Genomic DNA, 17,293 nt, shown 5'->3' with positions numbered 1-17,293 from the left:
GTTAGCATAAGTAGTTCCCCATACAGCTAGCTACAGTCAGTCGTTAATCCAGGGATGCTAATTTGTGCGCTTACTTTTTGTGTTTCCTGGCGCTTTGAAGTCAAAGGTTAAAAAGAGACTCTCCCTCTCACTTTGCTGTACAGTTACAGCACCTGTCATTTTAATCCCATAGCTTAAAGTAAAATGTGCTTAAGTGGCTAAAATATATAATTTACTACAATTACAGCCAATTTCAAGCTGAGTATGATAACTCTGTGCAGTAAATGACTGCTGTTATGCTGTGATCTGATTCTTTGTAGCCCACATTCAGCCAGGGGAGATTTGCTGAGCATGTGAGTCCTATCTATCCTTTCCACCGTCTCAGTGTTGGCCACTGACCAGCAGCTGGGGATGAGCTCAAGGGCACCTTTTCTTGCTTGTGGACACCTGGGAAGCATGCATTGTTTCACTCAAGGATTAAAACAGGAAATGTTTCAGTAATACAGGCACTGGCTATAGTTGCTGCACTTCAAAAAGATAAACATGAGAGAAAGGGAATAAATCCCTGTCGTCACATCAATTTGATGCCAACTACCTTGCCTTTATGGCTGAATCTCTGTGTGAGGTGCAAGGAGAGCTCATCAGTACCTCAAGTAACCCTCCTAACTGTGCCATTTTCAAAAGATTCACTTTATAGAGAGAATATAATAGAAAAACCCTGACTCAACTTTAAAAGTGCACGAGGAGTTAGTGAGATTTCACCTGTGTTTTGCATTTTTAGCCAGGCCTGTTAGTGTTTCCCAATCAGCGACTGCTCACTACGCATTGTAATGCTCTGCTGTTTTACATTTCTGTATCACACCAATTAATCAAAGTGACAAGGTATTTAATGAGAGGCAATTAGAGTGTTAACCAAAATGCAAATCAGATGGAGAGAGAGTGCAGAAGAGGGGGCGAGAGATGTGTGTTTGGTAGTAGTGGTAGCAGCTTGGGGTGTGCGTATGTGTGTGTTAACATGTGTGTTGATAAGCTATGACAACGAGTTCAAGGAGATTTCGCTCAGTGCTCTTGTTAGGACCCTTATTTACCGAACAGAGTTCAGCTCTTCCTGCCCGTGTTTATGTGCTCGTGATTGCATCTATGTCCACCCCTGTGAGCGCGAGTACAAGTTGTTATGAGTGTCCTTCACAGTTTTTCACAGACATGGGCTCCTGCACAACAGTCAAAAACAACCAATTAGTTCTGCATGAGGAAGACCGCATGAAAACATGAAACGTGGATTAAATAGCTGCTGTTGGGACAGATGTTAAGTACCCTGCTCAGGTTAATCCCCCCCTACATCGCACAGTATCTGTGTGCGGTAGATTAAACTGTGAACTGCTCTTCATTAGATCTTGGCTTCAGAGGGAGTGTTAAAAGTTAAAAATGTATGAACTTTAAGCAAAAGAGTGGAGTTCTTCAAATGCTTTTTCATAGTCTTGCAGCAGCAGCAGCAGAGCCAGTGCACATCTGCACTGCTGAAGTGTCCTTCAACAAGATCAACTTAGTAGCTCTACAGCTGATCATACATTGTTACGGTTACTGACACATTGTGTCTGTCTCTTGACTCTCTGCTGCTGAAACAACTGAATTTCCCCAGTGTGGGATAAATAAAGTCCCTCTTATCTCTTATCTTATCTTATCTTACCTCTCCACGGATGGCTAAAACAAGATTATTTCCTACATTTCCCCAAATCACTTCAGACAATCTAAATAACAATAGCATAGTAATGTATTTATTTTTTTATGGCAGCATGTGTATGTGCATATTCTTTAAAACGACTCATGTATGTTTTTATCTTATCATATCAGTACTTTTATTTCTCTTCCTCTCTCCATTTCTGTGGAGTGTTTTTTTTCTTTGTCTTGCCGTCTTGGTGTTTCTTTCCCTTTTTGTCTGTCATTGCCACTGTAAGTCAGCCCATGTCATTTAGATTCAGTGGGTAAAAAGGCTCTACATTGCCAAAGAACTCTAAAAACAGAAAAGGCTTTCTGTTTCTACCTATGTGTTTTTTGGTGTGCATCTCAAGGGTTTTCTCCTCTCTCGCTCTTCATCTTTCCCCACCCCAGCGTAACGGCACCAGCAGTAGAGGCACGAACGCAGACATCAGAGACTGTTGACTTGTGACTGTCATTCCAAGCAGCCATTTCTGATGTAAGTGGGGGGAAATCAAAGGTTATCATCTGTCAGTGAACGCATTAAGAACCATCTCATTTCCTGCTCTTTGTAGCACTTCATATGCAAGACGGGCTTCCTTTCAATTAGGATTCATGAATACAGATACTTCCCACTAAAACCTTGGAGTGAAACATGATTTGTCTTGTATTCTACTTTTTGGAATAATATCAATATTTTCTTTTATTCATAGAACAACCACAGCACATGTGCTAGTGATACTTTCAAGGGAAAAACAACCTCTTATTTTATAATCCCAGAGGCAATCAAAAGGACAGGAACTCCAATTAAAAAAATCTTCATTTGATTTATTCAATGGCAAAAGTCAAGAGGTTTGCATCACACTGTCCAGTTTAATCCACAATCTTCAACATCGGCTGTAGCCTGGTAGTTTTCTTCATTCTCGCTCATAACATGACGAATACCTTCTGCCTGGTGGGCTCATACATCATGGCGGGACCAATGTGTCTGTGTTTAACTAATAGGCTCTGTGTTCTCAAGCAGCCACGGATGGCATGGGTTATGACAAACTGCATCAACAAGACATTCATTACCCTCAACATCCTAGCAACCAAATCACAATTACCGCAATCCACGAGTGAGCATCCAGCCCCGCTGCCACGCTCTTATTCCTTGCACACCATGTCGCCAATGCATAAATTAGCCTTCTTTTGTCACAATGGGGGGTTGACGGGGTGAGAATTAACTCCATTTGTTTTGCTCGTGATGAGGCAGAGTGCACTGATGGCAGATGACTGCAGAACTTCTTTAGTGACAAATCAATAGAGGTCATTTTCACTGCGTATGCATCTGTGCACAAGAATGTATTTGTGTATCTGGGGATTAACTGGATGTTTTTGTGTGTACATTTTGCTTGCATGCTTCTGTATGTGTTTGTGTGTATGTGTGCATCCACTCACATAGTTGTCTTGACTGACTAATGTACTAGGGCTGCGCTGTACCAGGACTCTATTGTTGCACTGTGTCCTCCCCACAGTCATTAGATCACCATTAATCTCTCATCTGCCATTAAAACAACAGCCAGTGAGCTCGGCAGAACAATACAGTTTCCCTTCCTCCAGCCCCTCAACACATACTGGCAATGAGTTTGAATTAGGCTCTCGGGGGTCACCGATTAGACCCACATAATTCATCCAGACGGCTGAGTTCACAAAGAGGTTATGTGTTTCTCCTCTATATGGGAAAGCTGAACATCATACATTCTCCATCTATTTTTGTGCTGTATTTATGTATGAATGATTCTTATTGTCAACAAATCCCATTAAAGAAACCCCAACAATGCATTAATCCTCCTAACAAGAGTAGTAGGCCTGATATAGCTTATTCCTCTGTGCTATAGACCTCCGTTGTTGGCCAAAAAGAAGTGTTGAAAACACAGCAATTTGATGACACATTCTTCCAATACCATGAATCTGGGCGCTGTAGTTTATTTGGAGTGAATCCCACAAACAACATGCTGCTGCCATTAATGCTCACCAGTGCACCAAATGTGTATTAATCTGCCGCTGAAAGAGTTCCCAAACAAATAGCAACAAATAGGCAAAAACTACAGTGTCTAGCTGTATTACAAAATTATTAGGACTATTTAGAGAAGTGAAACTTTATATCTGTGACCCATTTTTAAAGATTTAATTCAGCAGAAACCAACAGGCATGACGTTAAATTCTCTTTTATGATCCCATTCAGTTTCTGCTGCCCTTGTTTTCATTGTTCTGGGTCTAAGCAACCATAACGTTGAGGGTAAACCATACCGCCCCACTAGCGGGGGTTTAACAGTGTCATGAAAGTGACACATAAACAAAACACCAGTGAAAAGACAGGCAGAGAGGGAAGGTTGACTGAGAGTGAATGATTGCAGACTGAATGTGAGAGTAGGAAATTAGCCTAGCTTCTCATTGCTTCAAGCTTTACACTCAAAACTATTTATCAGAAAAACGAAGTTCATAATTTTTTTTTAAATCTTTGGGTAAAGACACAGGAATGAATCAATCTACAGTAGTTTCGCCATCATCGGTGGGATGAAATTTAGAGCGGTGAAAATTCAGAAAAGGGGCCATCCTCATTGAATGCCGTCTTGCTATGAATTGTTGTTATTCACATGAGCATGGTTGAAGGCAAAAAGAGCCAGCTCCGGATGCAAGGGCATAATTAGCAAAACGTGCTAAAGCTTGGAAAATGAAATCATTTTACTGAGAAGCAGGAAAATAAAAGATTTATGTGCTGCTTTTTGCATAAAATTAAGTTTTTAAGAAGCCTGGAGTGTGAACTTACCAGTTTTCCCTCCTCCCACCAAACCTTTGCCTTTTTCATTTTAAAGTGATGCATGTTTATGCTCACTGGAAGCACCTAACCCATTAGCATTATTCATAACATGAGGCTTCCTCAGTCCGCCCTTTGGTGGAGAAGAAAAACGACTTTACACTCCACTTCGTGTGAGCGGGCCAGAAGAGCTCTTCCTGCGATGAAAAATGCCTTCATCCAAAAGCATGGTTGGTTAGTTAAGTGAGAGACACACGGTGGGGCAATTTACCCCTCATTCGACTCGCCTCAATCAAGACTTCCACTGTATTCACAGTTTCAGGAAGCTGAGTGTGATTCTCGAAATGACTGAGTGAATGACTAATCACATCCGCCACCAATGTGTATCAGTGGGATGATGATTAGTGACTGTGTTTGGGTGGTTTTAGACTGTATCATTGATTGACTCTTTAAATCAAACCATCGTTTCTCAAAATGGGTTACGGGCCTAATTTATGTGAGCTTCCAGATAACAAGGTTGTGAAGCATGTTGTAATGATGATGATGATGAGTAAAGAAGGTGCATTCAGGAAGATTGGAATGATTTTTAACTTCTTGTGCCCCACATCTGATCTATTAGACTCTGGAGCCGGACAAGAATGTCAATACTGGACAGTTCCTGGATTCTTGCTTCTAAACTGTCTGTGAATGGCTGGTTAGAGTTTGGGAAAGGTTAAGGTTATGGCTATAGTTAATAAATAGACACACACACACATAATGGGATAGAGAAGATCTATGTTTACTAATGTTTTAGCACAGCAAAGCCTCTTAGGGGTGAAATAGGGGTGGATAGTTGTGTCAGCAAAGTGTGTGACTTCGACACGAGAGATTAATGTTTCCTACATACAGCCAGTGTTTTTTTTTTTTTTAAACAAACTTACAATCTTTCCTCAATTTAAGTCAAGTACGACAGCTCATCCTGACTTTGGAAACAGCAGCTCAAGCCTATTCAAGGTCCACTTACACTCTTGTTCCAGAAAGCCATGTCAAGATTGAACTGCAAGCCTATCTTTTAAGCCAACATGGATGAAAAGTAAATGTGCTCAGTGTAAATGAAAAAACATCTACAGCATGACAATAAATACAACAATAACAAACAATTTTTTTCCCTAAACTTAACCAAGTAATATGTGTCTAAATCTTACAAGCTTTAGTATTTTTTAAGAACTTTTTACCTAAAATTTTGGTTTTAAGTAGCTTTACAAATGTAGCATGTATTTCTCTTTTCACATCAGTTGGGCAAAATTTCTTTTTACCAAAATACGTATCTCTGGAGGGATTTCTGCTTGAACAGTTCTACACAGTAAACAACCATGTTGCTTTGCACTTCATGGAAAACACCCCAGCCACCCTCAGACTGGAGCTGGAATACAAGAGGATGAGGATGAAAATACTGTGACCAGCGTTTGTGAAATGTTCTCAGCCAACAGAGAAGCATGTAATTCTTTCATTTGTCTTACACGCCTCTCAGCTCTTGAAAAAAAAAAAAATAATGAAATCACATAACTCACATTAATCATCTTCTCTAGACACTAATTTGCCATTTTTGCTCTTGTTTGGAGAAAGACTGTGTCATGAGTTTGCATTGCCTGCACCTGCTATGATCTCGGCATTTACAAACATAGCATGATTTAATGAAACTGCACCACAGAAGAGACAATGTAATATATTTCCTACAACTAACCAACAAAGAGCAACCCACAGTGCTTCGGCCACTCTGCATCCTGAGGGCATTTCCCACATCAACACAAGGCTTATGGTTACAGCTCGCACACTAAATGTAATCACCCCCCCTACTATGCAGATGGTTTAGTGTTATTCTATCTGTAACTGGACTCGATGCCAGACTCTGAGTGGGCTTAATGACTCCTAAACCCAAGTTGGTTAAGTGGGAATTCGACACGAGCGCCCTGCTGTAACCCAATCTCCCCTTAGACCACCTGGACCCAGGATCCACCCTGTGGGTCAAAACACACTTGGCAGTGACAGCACAACAGTGCATTTGCATTTTTAAGCATTTAGCCAATAGCATTATCAAGGCGCACGCTGTATTCAGGATTGTTTAGCTTTGACAACATGCTGTAGAGCAGATGTCACAGTGGCTGTCAGATAAAAACATCCTCGCTGGCATTAAAAGCTGTAAATGTTCACAACTCAGAAGCACTGAAAGTATTTGTAAGACATACCCACGCCTCCCTCACATGATTATATGTTGGAGGAATTCTTGGCACAGAGAAAAAAGAACAGGAAAAAACAGTGGAGGTTTCTTTTTATAGTATAACTGACATTTGGTCTCAGAAGAGAATTGCACCTTCACTGCCAAAAAGCTCATCCAGAGAACCGACTGAGAGACATTTTATGCTAATAAGAAGGATGTTAGAGGTTTTTTTCCTATGAAGTTGTGTTTTAGCATTTCACCCTGCAATGGCCAAATATCTAGGGTGATTTACTGTGTGTATGTATGCATTCTTGTTGTGGCATGTAGCAGCAAATGCCTGCAACATATCCATAATAGCTCCAGATGGTTCGTCGTAACATCTGTCTAACCTGACAGAACATAGCCTGCAGTGTGTGGCCATAAGGTGTATTATTGGGTTATTCTGGCACAAGGTTGCCTTCAAACCATATAACAGTCACTGACTGACGGCACACATACTGAGAGGAGACAAAATGAATGTCTCTCTCCCTCACACATGAATGACAGACTGTTTCCCTGTCTTCTGTCACTTTATTTTTCTTTCCAGGGTTGTTGCAACACACAGAGAAAATCCATGGCACCTCAAAGGGCAGGGTCATGCCAAACTGTATTAATGAGTTGGATAGACAGACAGTGACAAACAGGCGGAAAGACAGACAGGGGCAGTGGAATGGAACGGACTTGAAACAGTGTCTGGCGACTGATAAGTGATGGGAGGAGGAGGAGGAGGAGGAGGAGGAGGAGGACGGTGAGACTTTCTGTTTGGGAAAAGGCGAGGCTAAGAAGGGAATCAAATCAGAAGAATGGGGGGATTTAAAGGACTTATTGATGGCACACGTCAAGTCTTTTCTCGCCCTGGTTCTCTCCACTCATGCTTTACATCTGCACTATCTTCCTTTCTCTACCTTCCTTTACCTTTGCAGTCCTCCCTCACCCCTACCCTTCTATTTCCCCCCTCTCCCTCCCTCCTATCATCTTGGCCAGGCCACTTGGCCAATTGGTGAGTATGGTAATCAGCCAGGGGCTGATAACAACTGATAAGTCCTCTTGTCGGGTGCTAAAAGCTTGAATGACATTTTTACACAGTCGTAAAAAAGGAAAACACACCGTAAAGCTGATGAATGGATGGACCTTGCGTTATTTTCTGTCTGTGTGTTACATGAATGTACACAGTATGAGCAAAGAGGCCTATCTGCCTTTTAACATTGCCGTGTGTTTGTGTGTGCGTGCATCATGTGTGCACACTTTGGCTTGTCTAGAGGGGACAAAGGAGGTGGGGTGAGGAGTGTTACTCTGCCCACAGAAAGGGCTTTTATCCTGCGCTTATCAGAGCCAACGCAGGGGGAGATTGCTGGCCGGTGAAGTGAAACAGCGACGGTTGCTGTTACCCCCGCCATGTCGGACCAGCCTTTCCCTTACTTTGTGCCCCCTCCCCTCCAATGTATGATTGCATACAGCAAAATACACACAGTGAGACGCTGCTATGCATGGACATCAGTGTACAGAATGACAAGTTTTCCCTGTCGCTCTTTCCCTTTAATACATGCAGCACGGAAACACACTAATTTAGTAGAACCCAAAAAAATCTATTCCAATTGTTTCCATATTCTAATGTCGAGCAAACACACAACAATAACGCCAGGGTGCTGTTTCCTGGATTAACCTGGCATTAACCTGACACTGAATAATGAGCCCTTTTCCTGTTTCCTTTTTTTGGCTGGCAACCAGAAGATGTGCTACCCATGGCGTCGGTGACGAGGCCATATGCACCTCTAAATCATGTGGTATTATCACCATGCTGCGCTCCAACGAGCAACTATAACCATGATGGAAGACACCAGATGATCTGTGTTCAACATCAGAGTTCATTTCCATAATGCCAAATTAACATTTTAGTGGGGAAAAAAAAGACATAAGTTTATTATTTAGCACTTCTAAACTTTGAAAAGTGATCGTTAATGTTTCTTATACAGCCATGTCTCATTTTTAACTGTACCTTCACAACAAGTGCGTGTTTGTGTATGAGAGAGACTTGTCATGTGGAATTACTCTCACAGGTGAAAAGGTCAAACTCACTGACCTGCACAGACAGGAAGGGAACTGCTTCGGCTATAAAAACAAAAATGCCTGAAAAAAAAGAAAAGGTCACTTCATTCAATACTTTCTGAAAAAGCTCAAAATCGCAACAGACAGACAGAGACAGAGAGAGAAGAAAACAGTGAGGTCAGGACCAGTTCTGTGCCTCTCATGTGGACAGCGGATTAATCAGGTGATACCACTTCCCCTCATCCCCTATTGGTCATCTGTAGCACATTTTATGGTCCAAACACATCATTCAGAGGTGATATCTGGGAACAGAAGATTAAAATCATCGCTATTCCCTGAATCCCAGATCTCTCTGTCATGCATGCTCACTCTTGGGTCGCAGGTATACTCTGCTGTACTTGCATGATAACTTTAGTTAGGTGATTTCCACTTAATTTTCTGCTTTGCACGTCTCTCCACTGGGTGAGAAAAACCCCAAATTCTTAGGCCCGTGGAACTGATAGCACCAACATATTTCACATCCCTATCTGGATAAAGTCACGGTCCAGATCTGAGTTGGCCATATGGAGGTGACGGCTGTGTGGGTCTGACCACAGCTTCCCCTGCTCTGTGTGGCACTCTCTGGACACCATAGGTGGTGGCGGGATGAGGGGGTGTCTGTCAAGCCTCCTCCATGCTGTCTAACAGGCTGGACATGTGGCACAGCATCTGTCTCTGGAGGACAGGCCCACACCAAGGATTGGCCTGGGTCACAACCATACAGACCTAGAAATGCACAAAGGGGATGAAATGTATATGTATATGATATGTGGGTATAATGTGCTGATACTTCCCAGCCTCTCGGTGATAAAACAGCTTATATGTTCAGTCAGTACATTTATTGTTTTAAGCTAAAAACCCTTAAGATGTCAGTCCTGCTTGACAAGTGAAATGCTTTCATGCATTGGCTTTTGTCTTCCTCAACAAGACCAGTATGTGCATGCATCATTTACTATGAATCCCTCATGCATCCGTTCAAAATTTGCTGGTAAGGACTCAAACAGTAACAATGAAAACTACTACACAGGCAACTAAATAACACAAATGCACTGACTGATATTGCTGAAAAAATGCTGACATAAACAGTTACGAGTAAGGGATTTTGTATCATGTATACTCTAAGGATTTGAACCAACATCCAATAGCTGAACTTACTAACAAGCCACATTATGAAATGAACCACAACTAAACTGGGAGACAAGCTTTTGTTGATTTCAATTAATGCTGAATTCTTCTTCAAACACTGCTCTACTACGTAGCAGGAACGCCGGGGAGGATTACACACAGGGTAGCTAGTGGCTGTTGTATACTGATACAGGCTGCATAAAATTGCTGTGTGATACAATAACGCAGAATTAAATTAAATTTAAACTGAATCTGACTAGAAGGACAAAACACGTGTCCTGTGTGGCTCTGGGGGCCAGAGGCTGTGGGACAATTTAACAGAGCCACAAGCAAAATACATGGAATGGCAATTGTTACAGCCAGAATGGTGCCCTGCGGTGTGAGCATGCACACACACACACACACACACACACAAACACACATTCACAAAATCACAAATGAAATGTTGAATGTAAATGGTCTGACAAGAGTCGTAAATCTGTCACTGGCTGCAGGGCAGCTGGGGTCGGGCAGCCAGAGGACCTGTCAGAATAGTGCAGCTGTGTGAGCTGAGATAGCCACTATGGTGTGGAGGACTCTGAGGCAGGCCTGGGGGCTGAATACTGGAAATGGCCTCTGAAATGCTCTGTTACATTTTCAAAATGGAAGGTGCTGAACTGGTCTGTTCCAAACACAATATATCCATTTTGGGGTTGGAATAATCCATTTTGGGGTCCATCCACAAAAGACATTTAACAATTTTCAAATGAAAAATAGCCTTAAATGCAAACTAAACTGTGTTACAGCAAAAACAATTCCTGTGTCTGTGGTTCTAGAGCTTGGTGATGTGTATACTGGCAGGGCTAGCCAGTGAACCTCCCAAGCTGGCAAACTAGCTGCTGAAAGTAATTTACACATCAGTGTGAAAAGAATCCCAACAGTATCAAACTGTCTCAGTGCTCTAAGAAGAAATCTAATTGGTGAGGGCTCACTGACTAAGACACAAGAGAGTGAGACACACACACTAAGTATTTATGGACAAATGAGAGAGTGACAGTTGGTCCAAAGCTCCACTCCAAAGCCGTTGTGCACCTGTTCTATCCCAGCTTCAGCTACAGTATCAGCATCCTTTGGTTTTGCACTGGTATAATGAGCAGGTGATATCCTATTGTGCAGCGCCGTTGGAAGTGTAACAGAACAAAAAACACTTTCAGAATCTGTAGAGTGTGTGTGTGCCAAAGTAAAATGAGAGACATGAGAAACAGATTGCTGAGGGGGAGAAAGACAGAGGGGGAGAGACTAATGAAGGTTATAGAGAAGGAGAAAGTATGAAAAAGGAAGGAGAAGAAATGAGTCTGGAGTGAAAAAAGAGAAAAGAGACAGAGGGACTGTTGAGGAGTCTCTCTGGATTTGCAGAATCCCCTCAGCCTCGTGTTTCGGGACAAAGTCACACTGACACACTTACTGCCTGGTGAGCTCTTTTTCTTTCTTTCTTTCTTTCTCTCTTTCTCTCTTTTAACCGTAGGTGTTCACTGACTGTCACATAAACACCATAGAGCGTTTAACAGAAGGCGGGTGTGCTCGCTCACACACCCACTCCCACACACACAATATTACTGGACGTCTGCCACAGCGCCAGGACACCTACAGTGTGATGCGAAAATAAGAGGAAACCATAAGGGTTTCCTCTTTATTCTTCCTTTTTATGTTAGTTTATGCATTCATACATCTGCTGTTATGTAATGCCAAATGGAAACTGCATGAGCTGTAGTTGTTATATAGCCTTGCGCGATAGTTTGCTTAACTGCGGAGAGCTGGATGAGAAGATTGATACCACACTCGTGTCTGTATGGTAAATATGTAAGGATTCTAAACAAAAGTCATAGGCTGTACTCCCAAGTTATCAGAACAGTGATGAAAATGAGCAAACATTTATGTAACGTCTGGACAGAGCCATGCCAGCTCTTTCCCTCTATTTCCAGTCTTTGTGCTAAGCTAAGCTAACTGGCAGCTGACTCAAGCAACGTTTTTACTGTGCATAGCGGTAGTGGATCCAACTCTCTCCAAGAAAGAAAAGGTATTTGCCCAAATGTCAGATTATACCCTGAACCATAAATATTTATTCGTAGAACTCAATGAGCCCCAGCTTTAAATAGCAAATCAATGGCAAATTGCTCAGTAGGTTAATATACTGTACTTATCCCTTTGTTATGGCCAGCATATTCAGTTCACCTCAACAATAGAGACGGAGCCGTGACCTCCTAGGGTTTCCTTTAACTGACATGGCTAATTTTCTTGTGCTCCACCCAGGCAGACAGCGCAGACATCCACCATCTCATTAAAGCGCGGGGGCATTTAGTCAGAGTGCGTAATGAGCTTGAGACTGCAGCACTGTGAGTACTGTTCATGAAAACAGCGTCTAGCAGCGATGGGAGATTGGGCAGGGAAAATGTGCTTCTTACGTTCTAAAAAAGCCCAAAACAAGAAAACAGGCAGCCATTGTCATTATCAACATCAAAAACAGCCTTACTGTTATTATTATTGAACACAATAAGGGTGTATTTCTCATCAGTGCCATACATGAACTCATTTCAGACAAGACTGCACACTTTGGATGGCAGTATTTGATAACAGTGTACATAACTAACAATGTATTCAGCAGAACCGCTCATTCTCGTTATGCTGTATCCAGTTTCCCTGCTGTCTGTAACTGTGTAAGACACTAAATGATGAATGAACGCTTGCTGCTGCTGGCCTGGTATTCACCCGTACTCAACAACTCAGAAAACCCCAAGCACGTGTTTGCCCACAATCAGCTCCCCACATGTTACCATATCACTGCTGTAAAAAAAAAAACTACACTTCTCATGTTTATCTTCCTCTGTATGTGAATTTAAAGTTCACATTAACAGATGAAACCCATTAAAATACCACTGCAAGTGTTTTCAGATGCAACCCGAGAGAACAAACATGATTTTCTTCTATGTCCTAAAGAGTGGTATTTTGAATCCTATGTGTTTAACACTTGGGACACACTTCCTATCTAATCTACACATTCCAGCCAAGCCCAGTGCAAGTTATACATTCACAGTGTTTTACTGCTCATAATGACAATATGATTGTTTTTGTCATAGCATAACATAACATAACAAGAGTGTATGGCTTTGTAAGTCGAAGGATCTAAAATCACTATTTTATTTATTATGTCGCATTTATGTATACAGGGCTCAAAGGTCAGTGAACTAATTCAGCTCATAATGAAAAGATATGGATGAAAAAGGTATCAAAATTGCAGAACCTGAACAGGATTTTTACATGACCTGTGACATGTAAAAGCTGTCATGTCAGGTTAGAAGAAGAAGGAAAAAAACCAAGTCAGGTTCTGACAAACAACAGAGGAGAACAGCAGAACACATTTGCTGGTTGTTCTTTGAACTGTGTTGCTTCCAGACAGTCACAGGCAGAAGAGATGTGATGAATTCCCCTGGAGCCAGCGCGGGAAAAAGAGCTGAACTTGTTCTCACATCTCCTGCTGCTGAGGAGAAATAACTAGCTCCACTCACTTTGATGGAGAGAGGAATACACACACATACCAAGGCACACACACATGCATACACACACTGGCTCCCTGCCTGGCTGCTTGGAAGTAACTCCTTTTTTTTGGTACATTTCTCTCATGTCCCTCTCCCATTTTCTCCACACTCAACCTGTCTGCTGTCTTTCTCCTCCTTCTCAAAATCTACTTTGCCCAGTTCCTTCTCGTCTTTCCAGACACCACATTAATCCTACCATCATTACCATCACTGCCTTTGCTGTCATTAAGTTTATCCTCCCTTCCATTAAAGTCTCACTTACCTGTGCAATCTCATACAGCAGTTTGTAGTGTTCCTCCCGTTTCTGCAAGGTGCACAAATTGCAGCCCATTCTAGTTGTCAGGGAAACAGTGCCGAGTGCCCACTGGAGTTTGTGTGCTGTCTGCGGTGTGTGTGAGCTCCCCCTGGGGCGAAACACACTCGGGCTCCTCTTCCTTGGCTCCCCCACACCTCTTTCTCATCCGTGTATCCTCAGAGATCCCCTCTGTCGCTCCAAGCGTAGAAAACACACACACACACACACGTGTGCCTCAGCTCACTGCTGTAGTAGAGGTAGTGGATGTAGTTCCTTCAGTGTGTGTGTGTGTGGTTGTGGGGAGTGTATGAGTGGTAAGATGAGTAAAAGCACCTGGCTTCTCTTTCCCTCTTGCCTGTCACTCCTTCCACTGATTCTCACTTGCATGCCTACATACACTCTCTACACTCTCATCTCCACCACCTCCTCCTCTCAGTGTGAGCACACACTCGTATGCACACACACTTTTGGCTCATGGAGACACACCTCCTCCTGTGGCAGGCTGCCTACACATGCCTGCTCCTACCCCGGCTCATGAATAGACAGCATCCTCATTGGCTGTGTAAGAAAAGGGGGCTGGGAGAAGAGGGAGGGGACTGGTCTTATCTTGGGCAAATTCAGTATCTGAACATCAGTGTTGTTGCTTGCAGGCGAAGTGAAGGACAGGCTACATGTTTGTTGGTGCGTGTGTGATTGTAGCAGTGGTTACATCTGTATTTGTATGCTCCACTGTTATCTGGGTAAAATCCCAAATCCCTACATTTCAATGCAAAAAAAAAAAAAATCAATACAAAAAGCTCAAACAGGAGTTAAAATGCCATCTCTACAGTTAATCAAGTTACAGAGAGGGCTATTTGTCTGTGCACACATTCGACAACTGGATTTGGCATAGAAATCAATCTCATTTAGATTCAGTAAGATAGCCTTTTGCACTCCGTACAGTGGTTGGAGGAGTGGTGTGTAGTGGCTGCTATAGATTTACAGTCATAGTCACCAAACATATGCTCCCTCTCTCTCTCGCTGCCGGCAGTTAGACAAGGGCATCGGACTGGGCTGACACTCACAGGAAGAAACACAGACTAGTATTGATTGGCTTCAAATTAGCTTCCAGCCCAACTGGCCCCTCTCCATGGGGGTGAGGGGACAAAGGGGGGAGTGAAGGAAAGAGGAGAGGGAACGATGGAAGACTCAGGGATGCTGTTAAGATACATTAAAAGAGTGGTGATGGTATTACAAACCTGTCACACTGGAAATTATGCTAATTTGCCATGGTAAATATGTTTTGACAGAAACTAAATGCTGCCCAGATTCTACTTTATCAACTTAATGGAGACAAGTTGTCAATGAACATTTTTATGGTTATTTTTCCACACTCATAGCACTTCGTTAGGAGATTAGGGAAAGAAGATCTGAAAACAAGCTTACTCTACTTACATTTAAAGTCAAAGTGACATTTGAATCTTCTTTTTGTGTAAAGAAATCTAAAATAACACGGCAGCTACTGAGTGTAATGCAATTTTTAAGATACAACCGTTTTTGAACATACAAACATCAGCCGTTCCATTGCAGTGTTTGACTGAAATTTGAAAAAATTGCATTGATTTCCATTGCCCTGTAGAATCCCTTTCTGAACAAGCCCACATAGCACTGAGAGTGATTTAAGACAAAACATTAAGGACGGCTCAGCGGGCAGTTAAGTTTGTATTTCGCTCGTAAAGTGGACCTAACTTGCCAACGTTAGCACTACCTCCAACTAAATGATAATTTTGGTTCACGTTATTTCAATACCTGCTGAGTCATGTGCACAATTCAAACTAAACAGCAAGAATATGCATGTTTCTAAGAAATTTTTTTAAATTTAATTTCAAATTTAACCCAGATCTAAACTCTAAACAAAGTGCTTTGGTAACCTCACACAACCAACCACACAGGCTGTGAACCCTGGTCATCCACCACCATCCAACTTGCCTACGGTCCACAAAAGTTTCTCTGCCTTCTCTTCAAAACACGTCTGATTTTAATCAAGGCAGCAATTCCCCCTGAAGATGTAATTGCCAAAACAAATTAGTACGCGTGTAAGTTGCAGGAGGCAGGGTTGAATATTAATATATTTATGAAGTATATAGAGGCCTTTGCTTTGGTCCCTCTGGACGTGCCAAGAAATATCTTGTTTCTGTTCTGTCTCCAGTCAAATAGAATTAAATGTGTATATTAAAGTGAAACTGGCAGTAGGAACCAAAACACATCATGTATCGTTCAGAGGCAAGTTCAGTCCACAGTTTGCAAGGACAACCTTCAACATCACAAAGGGAAACACAGAACTCACTCACTGTTTAACAATTTATTGTACTGTATGTTTTCTAAACTCAAGAGTTTTTGTTCCAAGATAATATTGGCTCATTCTTTCTTGAGGTCATTCTTTTTTTTTTTTTATGAAGTCAGCACAGTTCATTCTGTTGTATCATTTATTTGACAATGTATGACTAACAGTGTAAAATCTGTTAAGGCAAACTGTGAACTTCCAGCCAAGAGGCAGATAAACTCTGTCTGCATGACGAATAGCTGTCACAGCTAAGACTATGAGCAGAGAGCACAAATGCGTCATCCTTCTTATCACCAGTCATGCAGGTACAAGGACCATAGTGGTGCAGTCAAGGGCGTCAGAGCAGATCCAGATACAGCCCCCCAGATAACACTTAACCCTTTCTCTCCGACCACTCTTGTCCCCTTCTGATGAGGTCACCGCTTTCTCCGCTGACCTCTGCAGATGACTTCTCCGGGGTGACATCACCACCTGATGAACTTTAGGGTTCTTCTGTCTCTTTCGTTGTTTTCTTTTGTTCTTTTTCTGACACTCTTTGTCTGTTTCTCCCACTCTTTTCCAGTGCTGATGTTTGCAGTCTGAGTCTGGGATTAGCAGCATTACCAGACTGTGGTTAAAGTGCCACTGTGATCATCCATAAGCTCTGGGTTGCTGACGGACACACATACAGAGAGCTAAACGTTTGTCCAGAACACACACAAACACACACAGCAACACTCACATACGGTATCCACAATAAAAAAAGTGAAATTTTCCATCTTATTCCCCCACATGCCATTGGAAAGAAAAATAAATCTGATGTGCATGCAATTTCTACTGAAGATGACATTAACGCTGTGGTCACTTATGGCCTATCACCATCCTTTTTATTGTTCATATCAACCAGACTCCATCATTTTCTCTCCTCCATTTCATCATCCTGTTCTATTGAGTCTGTGTACATGCTGGACAGATGTCTGGCTCATGTTCTCATATAAAATTGAAGAGCCTCATATAACTTTAAGAGACGTGGGATTTGCAGATCAGAAATTGCATGAGGAATATTGCACAAACAAAATGCCTGCTTCGTCGTCTTTGATGTCTGCCAACTGGACTGGCAATGCCGCAGCAGCATGGTGTCATACCTGTAAGGTTGCATGTTCAATAGATTCTCGCAAAAATAGTTAACTTTAGAGTGAGGAAG

The 17,293-nt window shown here is 42.2% G+C and overlaps 1 protein-coding gene across 1 annotated transcript in view; it reads right to left on the bottom strand.

Annotated features, from left to right (window-relative positions):
* Window positions 1-13,823, bottom strand: part of pdzrn4 (PDZ domain containing ring finger 4) — a 31,956-nt gene extending 18,133 nt beyond the window's left edge. Inside the window, exon 1 of the mRNA XM_070853964.1 lies at window positions 13,755-13,823. Within this exon, the coding sequence (XP_070710065.1) occupies window positions 13,755-13,823 (69 nt within the window). The remainder of the gene's footprint in view (window positions 1-13,754) is intronic.
* Window positions 13,824-17,293: the final 3,470 nt, after the last annotated feature.

This window comes from Pempheris klunzingeri, chromosome 22 (assembly GCF_042242105.1).
Source record: "Pempheris klunzingeri isolate RE-2024b chromosome 22, fPemKlu1.hap1, whole genome shotgun sequence".
In the NCBI taxonomy this organism is placed as follows: domain Eukaryota; kingdom Metazoa; phylum Chordata; class Actinopteri; order Acropomatiformes; family Pempheridae; genus Pempheris; species Pempheris klunzingeri.
The sequence above is the reverse complement of the archived record's forward strand: the minus strand, read 5'-3'. Positions and strand labels throughout refer to the sequence as shown.